The sequence below is a fragment of the Abramis brama genome (genome assembly GCF_963993115.1).
Source record: "Abramis brama genome assembly, chromosome: 20".
In the NCBI taxonomy this organism is placed as follows: domain Eukaryota; kingdom Metazoa; phylum Chordata; class Actinopteri; order Cypriniformes; family Leuciscidae; genus Abramis; species Abramis brama.
In genome coordinates, this window is record NC_139982.1 from 21,843,065 (window position 1) to 21,861,742 (window position 18,678).

The 18,678-nt window shown below is 36.7% G+C and overlaps 1 protein-coding gene and 1 long non-coding RNA gene across 2 annotated transcripts; one reads left to right on the forward strand and one right to left on the reverse strand.

The window, feature by feature from the left end:
• Window positions 1-345: 345 nt before the first annotated feature.
• Window positions 346-12,280, reverse strand: tes (testis derived transcript (3 LIM domains)). Its single transcript, XM_084095079.1, has 7 exons — window positions 12,125-12,280; window positions 9,624-9,709; window positions 7,215-7,788; window positions 5,996-6,400; window positions 4,232-4,447; window positions 1,987-2,145; window positions 346-911 (listed from the first exon to the last, which is right to left on the reverse strand). Exons 1-7 carry the CDS (start codon window positions 12,149-12,151, stop codon window positions 717-719), a joined length of 1,662 nt encoding a protein of 553 aa, XP_083951205.1. The 5' UTR covers window positions 12,152-12,280; the 3' UTR covers window positions 346-716.
• A 151-nt stretch (window positions 12,281-12,431) lies between these two features.
• Window positions 12,432-14,773, forward strand: LOC311070939. Its single transcript, XR_014603729.1, has 3 exons — window positions 12,432-13,743; window positions 14,494-14,579; window positions 14,731-14,773. It is a non-coding gene; the product is annotated as an uncharacterized lncRNA (long non-coding RNA).
• The last annotated feature ends 3,905 nt before the right edge of the window (window positions 14,774-18,678 follow it).

Below are 18,678 nucleotides of genomic sequence, written 5' to 3' on the forward strand. Positions count from 1 at the left end.
TGAGGTGAGGGGAGGTGGAACAGTAGAGCCCCTCGTGCAACCGTGGACAGTTACGATGGGAGGAAATGACGGCATAGTCTTAAGTTCGCCACCATTAGAGACAATGGAACCGGGCTTCCTTGAATTGTGCCCGGTTTCCACAGCTAAGTGTAAGAAAACACACAGAGGACTAACTTTTCCCCAAAAGTGCCGGCCTAGATTGGAATTTTCAATGGTGTGAAGCGTTCAAGACGTTAACATGAACGTAACACCAGTCCCTTGAGATCCCGAACTTGTACGTCACAATAACGATGGATATTTGGATACATAGTTGAAGTGGAAAGATGGGGAAATAATCCATTCATATTACTGCAAAACATTTATTGGATTACAAAATGAAAGCTATGAAAAACATAAAGTGCAATTTTAGAAAAAAATTCAGTAGCCAAAAAACAAAAGCCATCATTGCTTCTGTTTATTAATACTAAATTATTAATAATAAAAGACACTGTCACATTGACAACACTTATTAAATTGGGTCATCAGCCTCTGCTCCAACATATTGCTTATTATTTCTCAAAAAACATTCAAATGACATGAAAATTAAGATTGGTCATTCAACTACATTCATCTCTAAAATATTGGGAGTATATATTTATGAGTAATGCGTTAGGGAGAAACTGGTTTGCAGTGCTCTGAGCACTTTCCCAAATAAAGTAGAATTCGTAGCTGTTCCTTCATGAGGCCATGATCTTTTTCTTGCACTCTACGGAGCAGAGCAGCATTCCCTGCAGGGCCATGAAGCGCTGGCCCATAAGGCACTTGGAGCAGCAGGAGCACTGGAAACACTGGGGCTCAGCGTGCCAATGGTGCTCTCCATACGACACGCGCTGAGCTTCAGGCTCGATGGGGTTCTGACAGGCCGCACAACACTGTGAACACAGAGAGACATGGAAAAATTCACAGGAAGAAGTGTATCATAGTAAATGTATTTGTTTGAAATAACACTTGTGACAAACGTCTTTGATTACATATGTTACAGGCACAATCAATAATTCATATTTTAATAGTTAATATAATCATTAATATAATTAATAATCATTAATATTTTATGTAGATTTTAAATGCCCTTCAGCAAGGCATCCCAGGATGCACCAGTGTGATTGCACCTGTAATAAGTGCAATCAAAGTTATTTGGAAGCAACCCTCATTAATTATTAACATTATTATATCAATATAATATATACTTATATTATTAAAAATAATAATTATACATATGTGTGTGAATAATTATTATAAATATTATATTAATATAATATACAGATGATCAAATATAAAAACTCTGCTCTATTTGAATGTCTGAAGTTTCCTTTCTAAGCTGATGTCTAACAGATGAGTCATAAGAGCTGTGTGTCATTGGACATGCAGGCGTTGAGAGAGAACGGTGGTGTCCGATATCACACAACTCCATTATAAGCGCATCCGCCCTCCCTTTCCTCTGATTATCATGTCACTGGCACTTCCTTAATCTCCTTCACCTGCTCCTGAACCAATATGGCTGGCAAACACATGCCGAGCATGTTAGTTTTAATAGCCCAGGCTTAGCAGGAATTCACTTCCATTTAGGCGTGACATGAATGATACTTGTACAACGGTTGTAAAGCTAATTGTTTCAATGATCTATCTATCTATCTATCTATCTATAAATTGATAAAACATTTAAATATTATTGTACTAAGATATATATATATATATATATATATATATATATATATATATATATATATATATATATATATCATATTACTAGGTTATTGGCTATTTATTATTATTACTTTTTACTATTACTTTACTATTATTACTAAACACATATTAATGCCTTATTTCATTTATACATTCCATTCTGTGGAAGATAAAAAGACATCCAATAGAAAGAAAGATACTCAAAATCAAATAGAGCAGAGAAACAGTGAGGGAGAGAGAAAGTAAGGAATGTCTTCTCTTTACCACAGCGTGGTTCTTCATGTAGCAGGGTTTGCAAACAGGCTTGTCTTTCTCCATGACGTAGGTCTCTCCAGCCAGCACGCAGTCACAGTGAAAACAGCAGAAGTGCTTCAGGTGCCAATCGTGGCCCTCGGCCTGAGTGTACTCATTACTGAAGATGAGCTTTAGGCCACACACACACAGACACAATTGTTTAAGAACATTCGACATAAGAAACAGTTTAAGAACATTCAACAAAATTGCATTCATTATTTTACTAAGACTTGTTCAGATTTTAACATGAAACATATGGTGGGGTCTATATAGGCATATAGGACAATGCACACGAGCTGCCTATTGTGCCATCAGCTCATTTCTTGACACGGTTTCATGGCCGCACATAGGATGCGTTAAAGCTGACATAACAGATTTTTATTAGAATAACTGCTCCAACAAAATATACATTTTCAGCACATTTTACTGTACCAATTTTTTTTATTGGCCTTTGAACTTGGCATGTGGGATAATGCACACTGCCGTATTGCCCCATCAGCCCATTTTGTGGCGCTCTTTCTCAGCCACTACAGATGATGCGTTAGAGCGGACATAACATCTTTGTATACTAGAGGTTACTACACTAATTAAAAATCCAAATTTTGAGCACTTTTTTACTGTACTAATCTTTTTCTTTTTTTTTTTTTTTTAAAGGAGCTGTATGTAAGAAATGTATTTCAATTAATCATAAAATGGCCCTGATATGTCACTAGACATTAAGAAATCATGTTCATTTCAAATACTTATATCACTGACAAGAGTAGTCCGGCCAGGATATTGTCATTTAAAAGTGAAGTTGCAGCCCTCAACTGATGTTGATGTTGTCATGTTGTGTTTTGGCCTGATGCTCCACCCTCCACCTATCTACCAATCACAAAAGCCGCTTTCCGACCGGAGGAACCTTTTCACAGTTCCTAGAACTATTGGCTAAAGTACCCGGATGTCGGCGTGTTCGCACCGCAGGAACTAGGAACGATTTTAGTTCTAGGAACTCCATTTGTAGGAACTAATTTGGGTCCTACTTCAGAGTAGGGTCTAAACCAGCACTATAGGAACTATCCGTGACGTTAGTGTACGCTGATTGACCGAACGCACGCGGAACATCAGCACCCGCCATTTTTAAAACAGCTAGAATGTTAACACACAGATTATAGCCTATATATATTTACTCCATAAACTATACAAACATGGAAAACAGTGATAGATGGGTCTCTAAACCTTTATGCTGAAGAGAAAATCCAACGCAACTTTGAGGGGACCAAGCCAAACATGATTATGTTTATCTGCCCAGCTAGCAACACTGGACATCAACCACACGGCATAGGCTAATAACCTTTTTTCATATACTGTCTACTTTCTATAACAGTTCTATCTAATAAGATATTAAACAGTACTGTTAGACAGATTGCTAACTAATAAACACAGAGAATGCGAGCATTGTTTGCTCTGGCGTTCTCAGCGCCGCCAAAATAAAGGTCCGTCGCGCCGTCAAAATAAAAGTCACCGTGCTTGCGTCACTCCCTTACCCCTCCTACCAGTTCCTATGGCCACTTGGCCAGTGCGAACGCAAACAGCAAAACCGAGTTTGGGGGAGAGTAGTTCTTAGAACTGTTTAGAAGTGGACAGTTCCTAGAACTAAGTTCCTATAACTACTTGGTCGGAAAGCGGCTAAAGTCAGTAGTGTTTTGGCATCCGGGTTGCCAGCTCTGCTCTAGTTACCACAGCTGCAGCTACAAACGTTCGTGCTGGATCCTGCAGCATATCTGGCAACCTCGAGTCAGGGGGGAGGGGGAGGGGATACACTGCTCTACAGCAATTTGAAAGTGATTGCAGTACCAGTTTTGGCCACAATCTTACATACAGCTCCTTTAACCACTGAACACTGAACAAATAGGACAATGCACACTGAGCCACCTGTTGCACAATTAGCCCAATTCGTGGTGCGGTTTCTAAGGTGCCACAGTGGATACGTTAAAGTGGACAGAAGGACTTTTTTACTAGAGGTACTGCTCTAACAAAATTCAAATTTTGAACACTTTTTACTGCACCAATCTTCATTATGAACCATTGAACTTGTCATCTAAGACAATGCAGACTGAGCCACCTATTGCACCATCAGCCCAATTTTCGGACCAGCCCCTAGTCTGCCAGGTTGCTAAACAAATGTAAGCAAATTTGTGACATTGACCATGTGAATTACTTTGCCTCCACTCACCTCATCGCAACCTGCACACCGAGGCTTTTCGCTATCTCCATAATGGCGGCCACAGTACAGCTGATCCTTCTTCCAAAAATAGATCATGTCCACCAGTAGCTCGCTGCAGTTACAGCACACAAAGCATGCAGGGTGCCAGAGTTTATCGTAGCCTGCCCGCTCGGCGTAAACCGCCGGCTCACCCTTCTTCATGGGCAGCTGGCACCGGTGACATGACTGTGGGCAGAGATTCAGTGATGAGTTCAGCTTGGCATAAACATCAATAAAGAATGAAAGGGGGGAAAACACAGTCGGGGGAGGTTGGTATTAATGAAAAGACTAGAGATGGTTCACTTTAAAAATTCATCACCCCAGGTGAAACATGAATATTGGAAATAGGAAAAACTACCAAGTCTAAATGAATAGACCCAAGATTTACATTATTTGATATGACAAAATGTGACTAATTCTCATAATTACTTTATATCTCACATTTATATCTCATTATATCTCATAATTATGCCTTCAATCTCACAATATGAATGATATATCTTGTATTGATCTTTATATCATATAACTATTTCACATTATTATGAATTTACATCTTGTATTTATGACTTAATGAAACATAAAGTTGTAATTATTAGATTATTAATTACTTAATCTCATAATCACAACTTTACTTCTCGTATTTATGACTATATCTCATAATTCTACTTTTTTAGATAATCAATTTCTCATATTTATGACTATCACAATGCAATTATCGCATGCAATAATAACTATTTCTCATATTTATAACTTTATTTCACGACTTCTTGTATTTATGACTTTATATCTCAAAATGACTCACAATGTGATTATTTTACATAATTCAGACTATTTCTCATATTTATGACTGTATATCTTACAAAGCAAATTTATTTTGTATAATTATGACTTCATATCTCACAAAATAACTTTATTTCTCGCAATTATAATTATAGCTGCAGCAGGGGGCAAGATTTTCAGTGAATAACATTTCAGTTTGTTCATCAGAAAGTTATTGTTTGACTTCAGAAAACTTATAAATATAGTAAAGGAATTGTATGGATCACATGTATGGTGCTTTTCAGAGCATGAGAAATGTGATCATTATGAACTGTTGTTCTATGCGAAAGAGCTGCAGAAGATTGTTTTAATTCTTCTTATCTGTTCCAGGGCAACAATAACAGCATACAGGTTTGGAACAACATTAGGTTGAGTAAATAAAAAGACACACACAATGTTCATTTTTAGGTGAACTATCCTTTTAAAAAGGGCAAGAACATTAGGCTGATGGCATACATGTGTTTCCATCATGAGATTTCAGATGCTTACAATAGATTTTGGAAAAATCCACCCGAGCTCGAACATAACCACAGGGACTAAGTGTGGTAATTTATGAAGATCTCTGGAAGAACATAACGTTCATTCCAGCTGCCTGAGTAACACAGGCTTGGCAGTATATGAACCGCTCTTATGTTAATCAAGTGAATCCGGAGATAAGCACAGGAGAATGATTTGACTCCTGTGGCGCACATGTGGTGGAAATAAATACTGCTGCTCAACAACTCCAAAGGGGATTTTTCATTAATAGATGTTGACATTTAACTGGAAATAATCTAGATCAAGATTCATTTAGATATAAAAGGATAATGAGAATAAAAAGGTTACAGACGCTATTTGTATGTAATAGAGAAAAGTATTCATGGCAAGCAACATTCACATTCACAATAGGTGTCCATTACTACCGTTAATACTTACGTAGTTACCAGCAGGTCCACTGAGTGAAGTTCCATCAGCCCCTGGGGCGCCAACTTTTCCCATTGTAGCAATAGCATCACCCTTGTCTCCTGGTGTCCCTGTTGTTCCAACACCAGGCTTCCCTCCAGCCCCGACACCTTGAGGGCCCCTTTCCCCGGCCAAACCTGCCTGCAGCCCCATCTCTTCGGGCAAGGTGATGTCGCCTATGCCCAACGCCTCATCCTTGTACTTTCGGACATACTGCTGCATTTGCTTGACCTCGCTGGGTGAGAGTTCGTGGCAGCGCTCAGGGTCTTGGTCGTGGTCGGGAAGCTGCTTGGCCATCTGCTTCTTACGGTAATCCGCTCCCGCCGAACCAGCGATGGGTCGCCGCTCCGGAGGCAGAAGTTCCATGTAGAGCAGAGCCTGAGAGGACAAACGTGATGTTTTTTGGTCAATATGAAACGGGATTTGCAACTCTTATTTGGCTTCTGTAACGTGATGCATTTTTAATTGCAGGGTATTCAAAAATAAATGACAAAGGAGTGGCAGGACTTTCATTCTTGGTGAACCATTCCTTTCATATTTAAAAAATATATATTTTGGGATATTCTAAGAGATATTTTTATAAATATTTTGGAATAATTTAATTATATTAATAATAAAAATAATAGTAAATAAATATAAGTGTATAATTCTATTATTTTATTAAGTTTTATGTATAATTTTGCAACAGAAAGTTTACATGTAGGCCTACAGACAAAAAGGTCAGCTTGATTTCTATCAATGAAAGGTGTAACTTTTCATTACTCAAAGAATGTTTTTAATTAAAACTAAAAGAACATGCATTTTTATATTCTTTTCTGAAGAATAATGTTTTTATTGGAAAAAAAATTGATAAAAAAAAAAAAAAAAGTAACATTACTGCTAATATTTTAAACTTCTGTTTTTACCTCATTTTTTAAGTATCAGCTTAATTATAAATGCAAATGATATTTCTATTATTCAGCATTTTAAGACAATCAAAATATTGGTAGAGCACTTAACGTTTTCCAAACCTTCAAAGTCTAAAAAAGAAGAAGTAGAGACCAGTGACCTCTAGTGGATACAAGTATCATAGTACAATTACAAACTGACCCTCAAGCACAAGTTTGAATATATATATATAATAAAACTTAATTGAAATATAATGTAATGTATAGTAAATCATAGTATATGATTTTAAGATTAAGAGAGTTACCAAGCCTTGGTTGATCCCAGGTGGAGCCCATTCATAGGTAACGGACTTAACCACATCTGTCTTGGCAGGCACTGCAGTGGGGGTTGGGACAGCAGTAGTGGCAGCACCAGGGCCTTTAAATGGGATGGAAGCACTATGGCCTGTCCCTAAAGCAGCAGTATGGCCTGTTCCTGATGCAGCAGTATGGCCTGTTCCTGATGCAGCAGTACGGCCTGTTCCTGATGCAGCAGTACGGCCTGTTGCTGGGGCTGCAGGGGAGTGAATTGACGCTCCTGGGACCGCAGTGGCAGCAACAGGTGGGGCGTGAGCGGACTGAGAGCTGGGGGTGTAGGTCTGGCTGGAGCCGGGGACAAAAGTGGAAGCCGGAACAGGAGTAGCAGTGCTGATGGTGGCTGCCGGGATGCTGAACGTGACTTGGTTGCCTTTATAAGACGGGATGCCATCTTTCTTCAGCTTGGCTATGAGGCCTGTGTACTTGGTGTCCTCAAAAAGCCTCCCCACCTTCTTATTCTCCTCCGTCTCAAGCTGCACGTCATGGTCCTCAACGCCGCACTTGCAGTTTCGGCAAATCTTTCTGATAAAGAGAATGACAGAATTTTTATTTTGGGGTGAACACTTGTGGAAACACTTATATAATGCACTACAATTCAAAGGCTTGCGGTCAGTTCGATTTTTTTGGAAATAAATTAATATTTTTATTCAAGGATGCATTAAATTAATTAAATATGACAGTAAATGACATTTATAATGTTACAAAAAACAGTTTTCAAAATTGATGTTTCTAGAGCAGCAAATCAGCATATTAGAATGATCTCTGAAGGATCATGTGACACTGAAGACTGGAGTAATGATGCGGAAAATACAGCTTCACAGTCACAGGAATAATTAAACTATTTTAAAAATAGAAAACATAAGCATAAGACACTGACCCCAAACATTTGCACTGTATGAAGAATCAAACCGCAGAATACTGGAGGGAAAAACAATGATTGATAGAGAATGAGAGTATCATATTATTACTGTCGGACGAGCTGTCTCTCTGAGTTATGTCTGTTTTGTTAAGTTAAGAGTCTGATGACACTAGTTTGGATTGCTGTGCACGTCGAGTTACGGCATGCACAGAGTAGTCAGTTATTACTTGGAAAAAGAACAACGTGGGTTACATGCTGAAACCCTTTCGTCATGATTCTTACCGCAACAGAAAATAAATAAATCATATTGTACTGCATTCAATGAGACCTGTGAACATTCTGAGAAAAGACTTCGGTTTCTGTAGAGCAGGATAAAGTGCTTTGTTTATCTGCAAGTTGACTTAAGGTTTATATTGGACATGTCATGACAAACTCTTTGTTGACAATTTGAATGGAAAATGAATGCATTCAGGTCACTTTGTTGTTTCAAACCACTGTAATTAGCTATGTTTTCCATCCACCAATTGTTAATGTGAATTTCAGCATATTGCATAAAGAAATTGCTGGATGGAAACACCAAGATGTGCATAAAAATGTATGTGCTCAATAAGTTACATTCGCAACTTTGTATGGAAACTCAGCTATTGTGAACGCAGGGTCAGCGAGAGGGTAATCCGGAAAACTAAATTATGACTTTTTAGTGCAAGAAACCCTGACATTATAAGGGAAGAAAATAAAATACTACAAAAGTAGAACATGGCCCCTTTTAAGGACACTTTGAGCTGTTTAACATATCAAAAAGAGCCAAGCAGAAAGAATGATGGTCTTTGGAAATGTTACAACATAAATCGTAGCCACAAATCCAAAGAGTCTTTATCTTCACCCAAAAGAAATGTTTCAGCATGTCAGTGATCCAAAGCATTAAAGCACAGATGTTTTTACCCAAAGCGTTTTAAAAACGAAAGACTTTGAATTGAAGATGAGGAACAGGAAGTGGGCCTACGCCTGTCTGAGTCACTTTACTCCCACTCAGATGTCACTAATTCTGTTCAGCCAATGGATGGCTAGTCGCCAATCTCTGCTGCATAGAAACAAACACAAAGATGAAGTCTCTGGCTCTGCATCCAATGACCTCCACATTGACGTCTTTTCATTCAAAGAATTCCTGAAGCCCCACGAGGGCGCTCGGGAATGTCACGCAGCGCCGCCGTAGCGATAGAGCTTTGGCACGGGCATCTTGGCACCTGTGACTCTCGCTTCAGAAAAACTGGTCGAGCGCAGCTAACGGCCAGAGCTCTCTCAGCATGACACTTTTCTTGACGTATTTGTCAGATAGAATTGGTACCGCATGTTGCCTTGTTTTTCAAGATGATGATGGATAAAAACAGAGAAGTCAAACCAATGATGGCCCAAACATGATTACACAGTTTTCACAGTATAAACCACACGCATGAACAATATCACTACACAAATACATAGGAAGGAAGCAAGTACAAACCGCCAGAAGTGAAGATCAAAGCCTTCACACTTGTCCTTGCATTTCAGACAGGCAGCTCCGGCTCCAATCTCATGGCCCAGGGTTATCTGCCAAAACAATGCATAAAGACACATTGGAGAAATCAACACGTATCAAACGCATGTGTTGATCAAATCATCTTAAGTTTAAAAAGCATTTGCATGGTATTTTAATGAACCATCTGGCACATTCCACAAATTTGGTATGAAACTCTTATTAAGTTTTTTTTTAAAAACAAATTACCAGTGAAAGGATTTGCAGAACCATCAGAAAATGTTAATTATCAATCAGTTGATCCAAATAAATTAAGTTTATTCAACAAGGACGCATTAAAGTGATCGTAAAGATTTTTATGTTACAAAAGATTTACATTTCAAATAAATGCTGTCCATTTGAACTTTCTATACATCAAAGAATCATTGATAATAATAAGAAATGTTTCTTGAGCAGCAAATCAGCATATTAGAATCATTTCTGAAGGATCATGTGACAATGAAGCCTGGAGTAATGATGATGAAAAAAAGAGTTACATCAAATTGTAATAATATTTAACAATATTAGTGTATTTTTTACTGTATTTATAATGCATAGTTTTCCAACAATAATAAAAAAAGCCTAAATAAATAAACTATGCCAAAACAGGTAAAAGCGTCGCAAATTTAGCTTATATTAAGATTAGCAAAATTTTGAGACAAAATTATTATTATTATTCACTATTATTTCTTTATTCTCTAACATAGTCCAACCCCCAATTTCATAAAAAAAAAAAAAAATGTGTTTCCAATTATTTAAAAAAAGAAAAGACCAACATGTAACATGTTCATGGAAAGTTCTCTCACACTTCATGTATGCTTTACTTGCTTAATTGTTCCATTTAAGGTGAAATTGCATTGTCTGTTTCTCATAAGACAAGCAGACAAGATTCAAAGAGGCTTTTTTCTCCGTAGATACACGATCTAGTGCTTCTAAAACTTCATAGAACTTACTATTTAGGACTAAATAAAAGACTTTACAAAAACACTTCAGTATGAAGCAGGACATAATTAACATAATTAAAGGGTAAGAAAAGAATCTGACACCAGTCTTCTTCACTAGATATTCTAATATTTAGATTATAAAGTTCATTCCTGTCTCAGCATTTCTCAACAGTAATCCTCCTGAGCTGGAAGACTGCCTTATAAGGTCAAGTATTCATAAAGATGGAGAATGCCTGGAGGATTTTTTTCTGCCTAAAATACGGAGAGATCCCTCCAGATCTGTTGAACGGCAAAACTATGAGGCCCACTGTGGCATAAACCTGTAACTACTGTTATTTATACTGTACCAACACTAGTGCAAGCCTCAATTATTGCTTTTAAAAACATGACAATTTTACAGTTCTTGCAAAGATTTAGCAGGCGTTTCTTTGATAGACTCTTGAACTCTTAGTACACTTAGTGTTGCAACTGTAAAAATGTGGAAATGTTATATACATGAGAAACTGTCCGTTTCACGCAAAAATTACAATTCTCTGAAGACTGTTGGACACTTTTCCAAAGTTGACTGCAACTTTCAAGCTTCAAAATACATGCAAAGGTGACATAAAAGTATCATTAAAGTAATCCTTAATACTTGTATAATTTAAGTCTTCTTTATAATAATTTGTTTTTTATTATATCTCCAGTGAGATGTTAACTGTGTTGACTGGATCATTGAAATCAAGAACTAGACCAGTCTGATTTGAACAAATCATTTAGATTAAATTTCAGTCTGTTCATCACACAAAGTGCACAATGCATATTAACTATTTTTATGTTGAATTTGTGTTCTTTTTGAGGCTTGACATCTTCGGTCATCATTCATTGTCTTTGAAAAACATTTTTCAAAGTATCTTTTGTGTTTCACAGAAGAAAGAAAGAAAGAAAGAACAACTTTGGAACGACATGTGGGTGGGTGAGTAACAGTAGTATTATAATTTTGGGTTGAACTATAACTTTAAACTGTCAAGAAGTGGAACTTAACATCTTTACATCATCATCTTGCAAAAACCCACTTCTTTCTTTACTGTACATGCATGTCACAACATATTGCAACTTGGCTTGTGGTTGAATAACTGTAATGTACGCAGAAAGTTTCTGCAGTAACACCCCTATAAAAATAGTGAATGTATCTGCAGAATGATATATAATAATGATAACATCTTGTAGCTTGTTTACAATATGGGAAAATTGAAATCTATTGGCTCCATCAACTCCAATTCATGTTTTCCTATCAAATAAAGAGGTACCAGGATCCTCCTTCTATGTTTTACTTCCTATTAATGACCACTTCCTATTTCTTAATAAATGTAACCACGCTTTTTAACCATGCTCGAAACCAACAAGTCGTTATACCAAATGTTTCGCCATGTAACTTATAACAATGGCAGTGGCTTTACCTTTAAGGGCGTTGCCGAATGTTTCAGCAACTAACCCTTTGAACCATGACCAGTTTAATAAGCGTACCTTTTTAACTTCTTTCTCGATCTCCATTCTTGTCGAGCTTGTTTAGATTTGATAAACGGCGTTGAATCTATTCCCACCGGCAACTTTCCCTGAAGGATCACTTTTGTTGAACGGGACAGTCTCCCACATCTGCCCCTCTCTGAGAGACTTCCGCTCATCATAGTCAATGTACGCTGTTCAACCAATAGAATCAGAGATGTCCACGAGACCTACCAATCAGAGCCAAGCATGACATGTCAAAGTTACAAATCGAAACAGTCGCGGATAGAGCGGAGGCTATTATGAATAGTAAAATAGCCTACTATATTTCACTGTTATGCTGTGTGTGTGTGTGTGTGTGTGTGTGTGTGTGTGACGTCACGTGGATTACATTGCTTCATTTTTAAATTATATTTATACAATTATTTATTTTAGATATTAGTTTGAAATTATTATAAATAAAATGTAATTGTTTAAAATAAAATAATTTTGTCTTTTATATAATATATATCAAATCATATAGATAGATAGATAGATAGATAGATAGATAGATAGATAGATAGATAGATAGATAGATAGATAGATAGATAGATAGAAGAAAGGACACCCTATTGAATTATTTGGTTTTATGTATGACATAATAAAAAAATCATCTGGTCCTTAGCAGGTCTTAAAATTAGGTAAATACAACCTCAGATGAACAACAACACATGACATATTGCACCGTGCATTAGTATTATTATCAAAAAAATAGGCCAAAATGGAAAAGCAGTGGTTGACAAACTAACACCCTTTCTGCTTCCATAGGAATAAAGAGGGGTAAATGGCAGTCAGGTGCTGCTAATCAAATGTCTTTGATTAAGTGTGATCACCTCTATAAAAGCAGCAGTTTGCTGGTCTGAAACATTTAGGTGTGTGTGTTAACACAATGCTAAAGAGGAAAGACATCAGCAATGAGCTAAGAGAAGCAATTGTTGCTGCCATCAATCTGGGAAGGGTTATGGCCATTTCCAAACAATTTGAAGTCCATTATTCTACAGTAAGGAAGATTATTCACAAGTGGAAAACATTCAAGACAGTTGCCAGCTGGGAGTGGACGTCCCAGCAAATTCACCCAGAGGTCAGACCGTGCAATGCTCAGAAAAACTGCAAAACCCCCCCAAAAAAAACAGGAGCTACATCTCAGACTCTACAGGCCTCAGTTAACATCACTGTAATGGATTTCTATAATTTGAACAGTATTTTACTGTAATATGTATATAGTATGTTACTGTAAACAGCAAAGGATTATGGGAAAATATAGGGTCACTACTGTAATTCTTCCCTACTGTAAATCAATTTACAGTAGTGAACTTGCCCGCGAAAAACTGACCAATGGCAAGAGAGATTTCTTTTCAAGTGTTTTTTTGAGGGGTGAAGTGGCAGTTAATGCACGGACAAAAGATCATGTAACTCACCAAAAAGGTTAGTATATTATTTCTATTTTATGTAAAACAAACATTTTCAAATGTTTTTACTTATGTTAACAGCAAACTAACATGATTTATCGTTTTGCTTTCGTCTGAATGGTTTTGGTGCCTTATTACTGCCTTTTTTCCTGACTGTCGGCCGGGTCGCTGTCACGGTGATAATATTAACTGGTGAGTAAGTTAAGTTCACATATATTAGGGGGGGTCCTTGGGTCCTTGGGTCTTTACATGGTTGGGTGTATATTGGTTGGGTCCCACTATATTGGTTGGGTCCTTACATGCGCTTCGCGAGGCACACTAGCACACACACGCAAGGTCTCTCGCACCCTCTCTCTACACGTTCTTCCCCCGGTAGACGTAGAATCCACAGCTAGATCAATGAGAAGCCCTTTGATTACAACGACCATCATTTGAAGTGTCACACAGTTCTGAAATTATCGTACATTATAGGATTTTTTCCATTATTGATCGTACATCGTACAGAGGTCGAAATTATCGTACAAATACGATAATTATCGTACATCTGGCAACACTGACTGAGTAAAACTAAGTTAAAGGGATAGTACACCTTAAACAGAAAATGATGTATGTCATCATTTACTCGCCCACAATGTGTTCTAAACCTGCATGAAGTTCTTTCTTCTGAACATAAAATAAGATATTTTGAAGATTGTTGGTAAATAGTTGCTTGTCCCCATGGACTTCTATAATAGAAAAAATACTTTGGATGTCAATGGGGACCAACTGTTTGGTTGCTCATGCTCTTTAAAATATCATCTTTTGTATACAGCACATTAAATAATTTAATTGAAGTTATGAACAAGTTGAGGGTGAGTTAATGGTGACAGAATTTACAATTTTGAGTAAACTAACCCTTTATCCAACACCATTGTTAATTTCATCTTTTGTTTCATTTTCAAGTTTGTGGTCTGAATTATGTCGTCTGCAATGTCGGAGGTGTATTTTGGAGTCTTTTTTTGTCTTCGTAACGGTGATAACATCTACAGGTGAGTAAGATGACATCAACTAAATTAGCTGAAGTATGCATTAGTTAAGCAGGCAAACATAATATAACTGCAGATGAAACCAACGGAAGCAGAGTTAAAGTGCTTTTAAACAATCATCCCTCAGTTTCTGTTCTTTATTTTGAATTTGCAGCAGCCATTCCCTCCGGACTGGAGGAGGAGGAGGAGGAGGAGGAGGAGGAGGAGGAGGAGGAGGAGGAGGAGGAGGAGGAGGAGGAGGAGGAGGAGGAGGAGGAGGAGGAGGAGGAGGCAAAGTTTTGCTAACTAATATTTTTAATGTTGTTTAATTGATTAAAAACTATAAACACCATACAACATCATATCTTACCTCATCTTCACCCCACGTTATTGTTATTAGTAATAAGTTCTGTTATTGTATTTTGTTTTTTTCTGTAAACTATAACACTAAAAGTCTATGACATGGTCTGTTTCAGGAGAGTCTGTTCTCTAAGCAAAAACATGGATGCTGACAATGAAGGGCAGAATCATCATCCAGTTACAACAGCTAACAGACGACTCTTCAGCATTAGCTGTCTATTTTGTAGAATGCAGAATTAGGTAAACCAAAATATATATATATATATATATTACATTACATTTACTTGCATGCATTTGGAAGACACTTTTATCCAAAGCAACTTAACATTGTATTTAAGTTTAATTTAAGTTATTCATTCCCTGGAAATCTAAGCTACAGGAATGTATTGAAAAAGAATGAAGCTTTAATGATTTTAATGTAATGGATTATGAGGTAATACCATCCCTGTAGGTTAGGGGTGGAAATTGGCAAAAATTTGATTTGATAGTATTGCGATATTTGGGCCACAATTCAAGAATTATTGCGATTTCTTAACATATTGCGATACAGCAAGTATTGCGATTCGATTCTGCGATATATTGCGATTTATCTCCCCCATATTCAAAGACATTACAAAAAATTAGGAAAATAAGACCGCTCAACTCACTTCAAATGTCACATTAAATCTGTGAACATCTTCTACACATTTACTGAAGTGCAACTTAGGAGGGTAGTGCAAAAACTTTGTCCTTGAACATTCAGGACACAGGACCTTATTACAGAACGTAATTAAATGAACGCGTCACCACCGCATTAGCACCAAAAACATGGAGATTTTATTTTAGAGAATAATTACACAACCTATTCGATATTCTATAATTCTATAATTAAATAAACTAATCGAATATTCAAAAATCGTGACTCATCCCTGCATGTAATCTCTTGTTTTTCCCCCAAAATCTTCACTTACGTCTCGATTTTCGAAGGGGATTATAAACGTTAAAAGCTTGGTTTGCTTTTAATTAGGCCTATTATATTCACATTCTTTACTGTGGTAAAGTAGAAAAACGTTGTAGGACAGATAGCCTACATTTTTACTTGCACGTCAGATTCATTTCAACACAGTTTGTGCTTGTTATTAGACATGTAAGGCGCGTCAAGTTTATTTGTAAAGCGCGTTTCACACGCACGGGTTTTTTTTTTTTTTTTTTTTTTTTTTTTTTTTTTAGTTTCGCTCTCACTGGCAGCGCAATTTCAAACATAGCTTAAATGTCTTGTCCTTGTGGAAGATTAAATTCGCTTTTCATACCTTTTACAACAAGTAGAAAACATGAAGATATCAGAAAATAGATCAGTCTCTTTCCTCCTCGTGTCCCACATCCCTCTCAAAGCGCAGAGCGGTAGGCTTCATGTGGAATCACACGTCTGTGTGGAAGTATTAAACGAAAGTAAACATAGGCTACATAAAAAAAAATAAAAATAAAAAATAAAAAAAATTATGGAAAAAAAAACTCAATACTAATACTGTAAATAAAAATACGGTAATAATACTGTAAATGCAAGTACAGTAAATGATATAGTATTCTGTAAGTGAAAATACAGTAATAATACTGTAAACATTTTACAGTAAATTACTGGCACCCAGCTGCCAGTAAGTTACTGTAAAATTTACAGCAACCTCTTTACAGTGATGTTAAAGTTCATGACAGTACAATAAAAAAAAGGCTTGTTTGGAAGGGTTTGTCTCTCTTCTCTAAAAAGAACATGGCAGCATGGCTTAGGTTTGCAAAGTTGCATCTGAACAAACCTCAAGACAGCTGGAACAATGTCCTTTGGTCAGATGAGACCAAAGTGGAGATGTTTGGCCATAATGCACAGCGCCACATTTGGCAAAAACCAAACACAGCATATCAGCACAAACACCTCATAACAACTGTCAACCACAGTGGTGGAGGGGTGATGTTTGGGCTTGTTTTGCAGCCACAGGACCTGGGCACCTTGCAGTCACTGAGTCGACCAAAAACTCTCTGTATGTGATTTTAAATCCTAAATTTTGCTTTTCTGGCTCTTTTAGGGGTTTATTAAAGATTTGTGTGGACTTGTCTTCGTTTAAGCCTGCTTGAATTTCTTGCTTTCATTTTTTGGACATGAAGTTAGGATAGCATGGCCACTGCTTCATTGTCATGACTAACTATATTATCACTATTGATAATGTCTTTGCTGTCTGAGCAACTAAGTGTGTTTCGTGTCTTATCTTGGGTGTAATTGGGTGTCATTCCTTTCATTAGCTCGGTTTCATCGACCAGATTAAACGTGTTTTTGCAGACAGATCTTCAACCAATAAGCTGCCGCCACAACAAATCCTCACATAGACAAAAGCTATTTCTTTAAGCAAACTGAAGTGAATAGTGTATTTAAATCAATAAATTAAATAAATCAACCAATCATGTTTTTCATGAGAAGTCTGTGTATTAACTAAATCGCACTGTAATCCCTAAAAATAAAGATTTAAACAGCTGCATTGTTCTCATTCATCTTTGTGTTACACAAAGTTGTGAGAACCAAAGCAGCAGGCCTGTCTGAGCTTATGTCATAACGTCAAAACTATCCTCGGTAGAAGTGTTTCCTGCTCTTCTATTTCACAAAGCAAAATCCTGTTTTGCAGAGATCTAAATGCATAAGCTTAATGTTTTTGATGGTTTTCTATAACCATTCTATACCTGCTTATTTCATTTTATGAGGTAAGAATGAAGAAATAGGTTGTAATTGTGACTAATTGTACCACTGCTATCTGTGTCTAAAGTAGTAATATTATGAAGGGTGAGTGTATGTGACTTATTTAACATTTAGGTGTGCCTCTCCTGTCAGGATATGAATTGAGGTGGTTCAGATAAGAAAACTCAAGAAGTAAATGATTACCATGGATTGGTTATCTTGACCTATATAGTAATATCTGATAAGTTTTGGTATAAATGCAACTGTTCTGACCATCTGCTCCATTCAAACAAAGTACACACACACACACACACACACACACACACACACAGCTGTAATCAATATATATATATAGCAATAATATTATATAAAAAAATAACAATAATAAGTTGTGTAAATGTCATTGCCACATTCTTGTTTATCTGCTTCGTTCAAATATAACCAGTTCCCCAATAATATTCTATATTAATATAATATTCAAATGGTCTATAATGCTTTCTTTGCTGTAACTCATCTAATGAACAATAATTATTAAAAACATATATAAAATATATTCAAAAAAATAATAATGTATTCATTTATTATTATATAAGAAAGGACTACACCAATAATTTAGCATATTTGCCCCAAAGGACCCATGACTCGTTGATTTGGTCTTGTTTTTACGATCTCTCTGATTTCAGGCAATACCAGGTGAGGCATATTGATTACATTTACTAGTCAACTGAGGTATATTGATTACATTTACTAGCTTATGTTGCTATAAGTAACATTTAGGAAAAACAGCTGCATTCCTCTCACTCCAGCATTAGTATTGTACAGTATTGTGGGAACCACAGCAGCCGGCTTCCCTTCCCATTACCACCTCAAATACAAGGTCACAGCCAGTGAGCCAGTACATAAAAGATGTCTCTAGCTAGTTCTACTCTATGGAAGCATATGGATAGCAATATTTAAATTTAAATGTAATATGCAAAATTGCATTTATTTAAATTAAAATGTATTACAGAAATTATTAGATATGTTTAACATGTTCAAGCGTCCGTCAGTGATAGAACCAGTACGCTA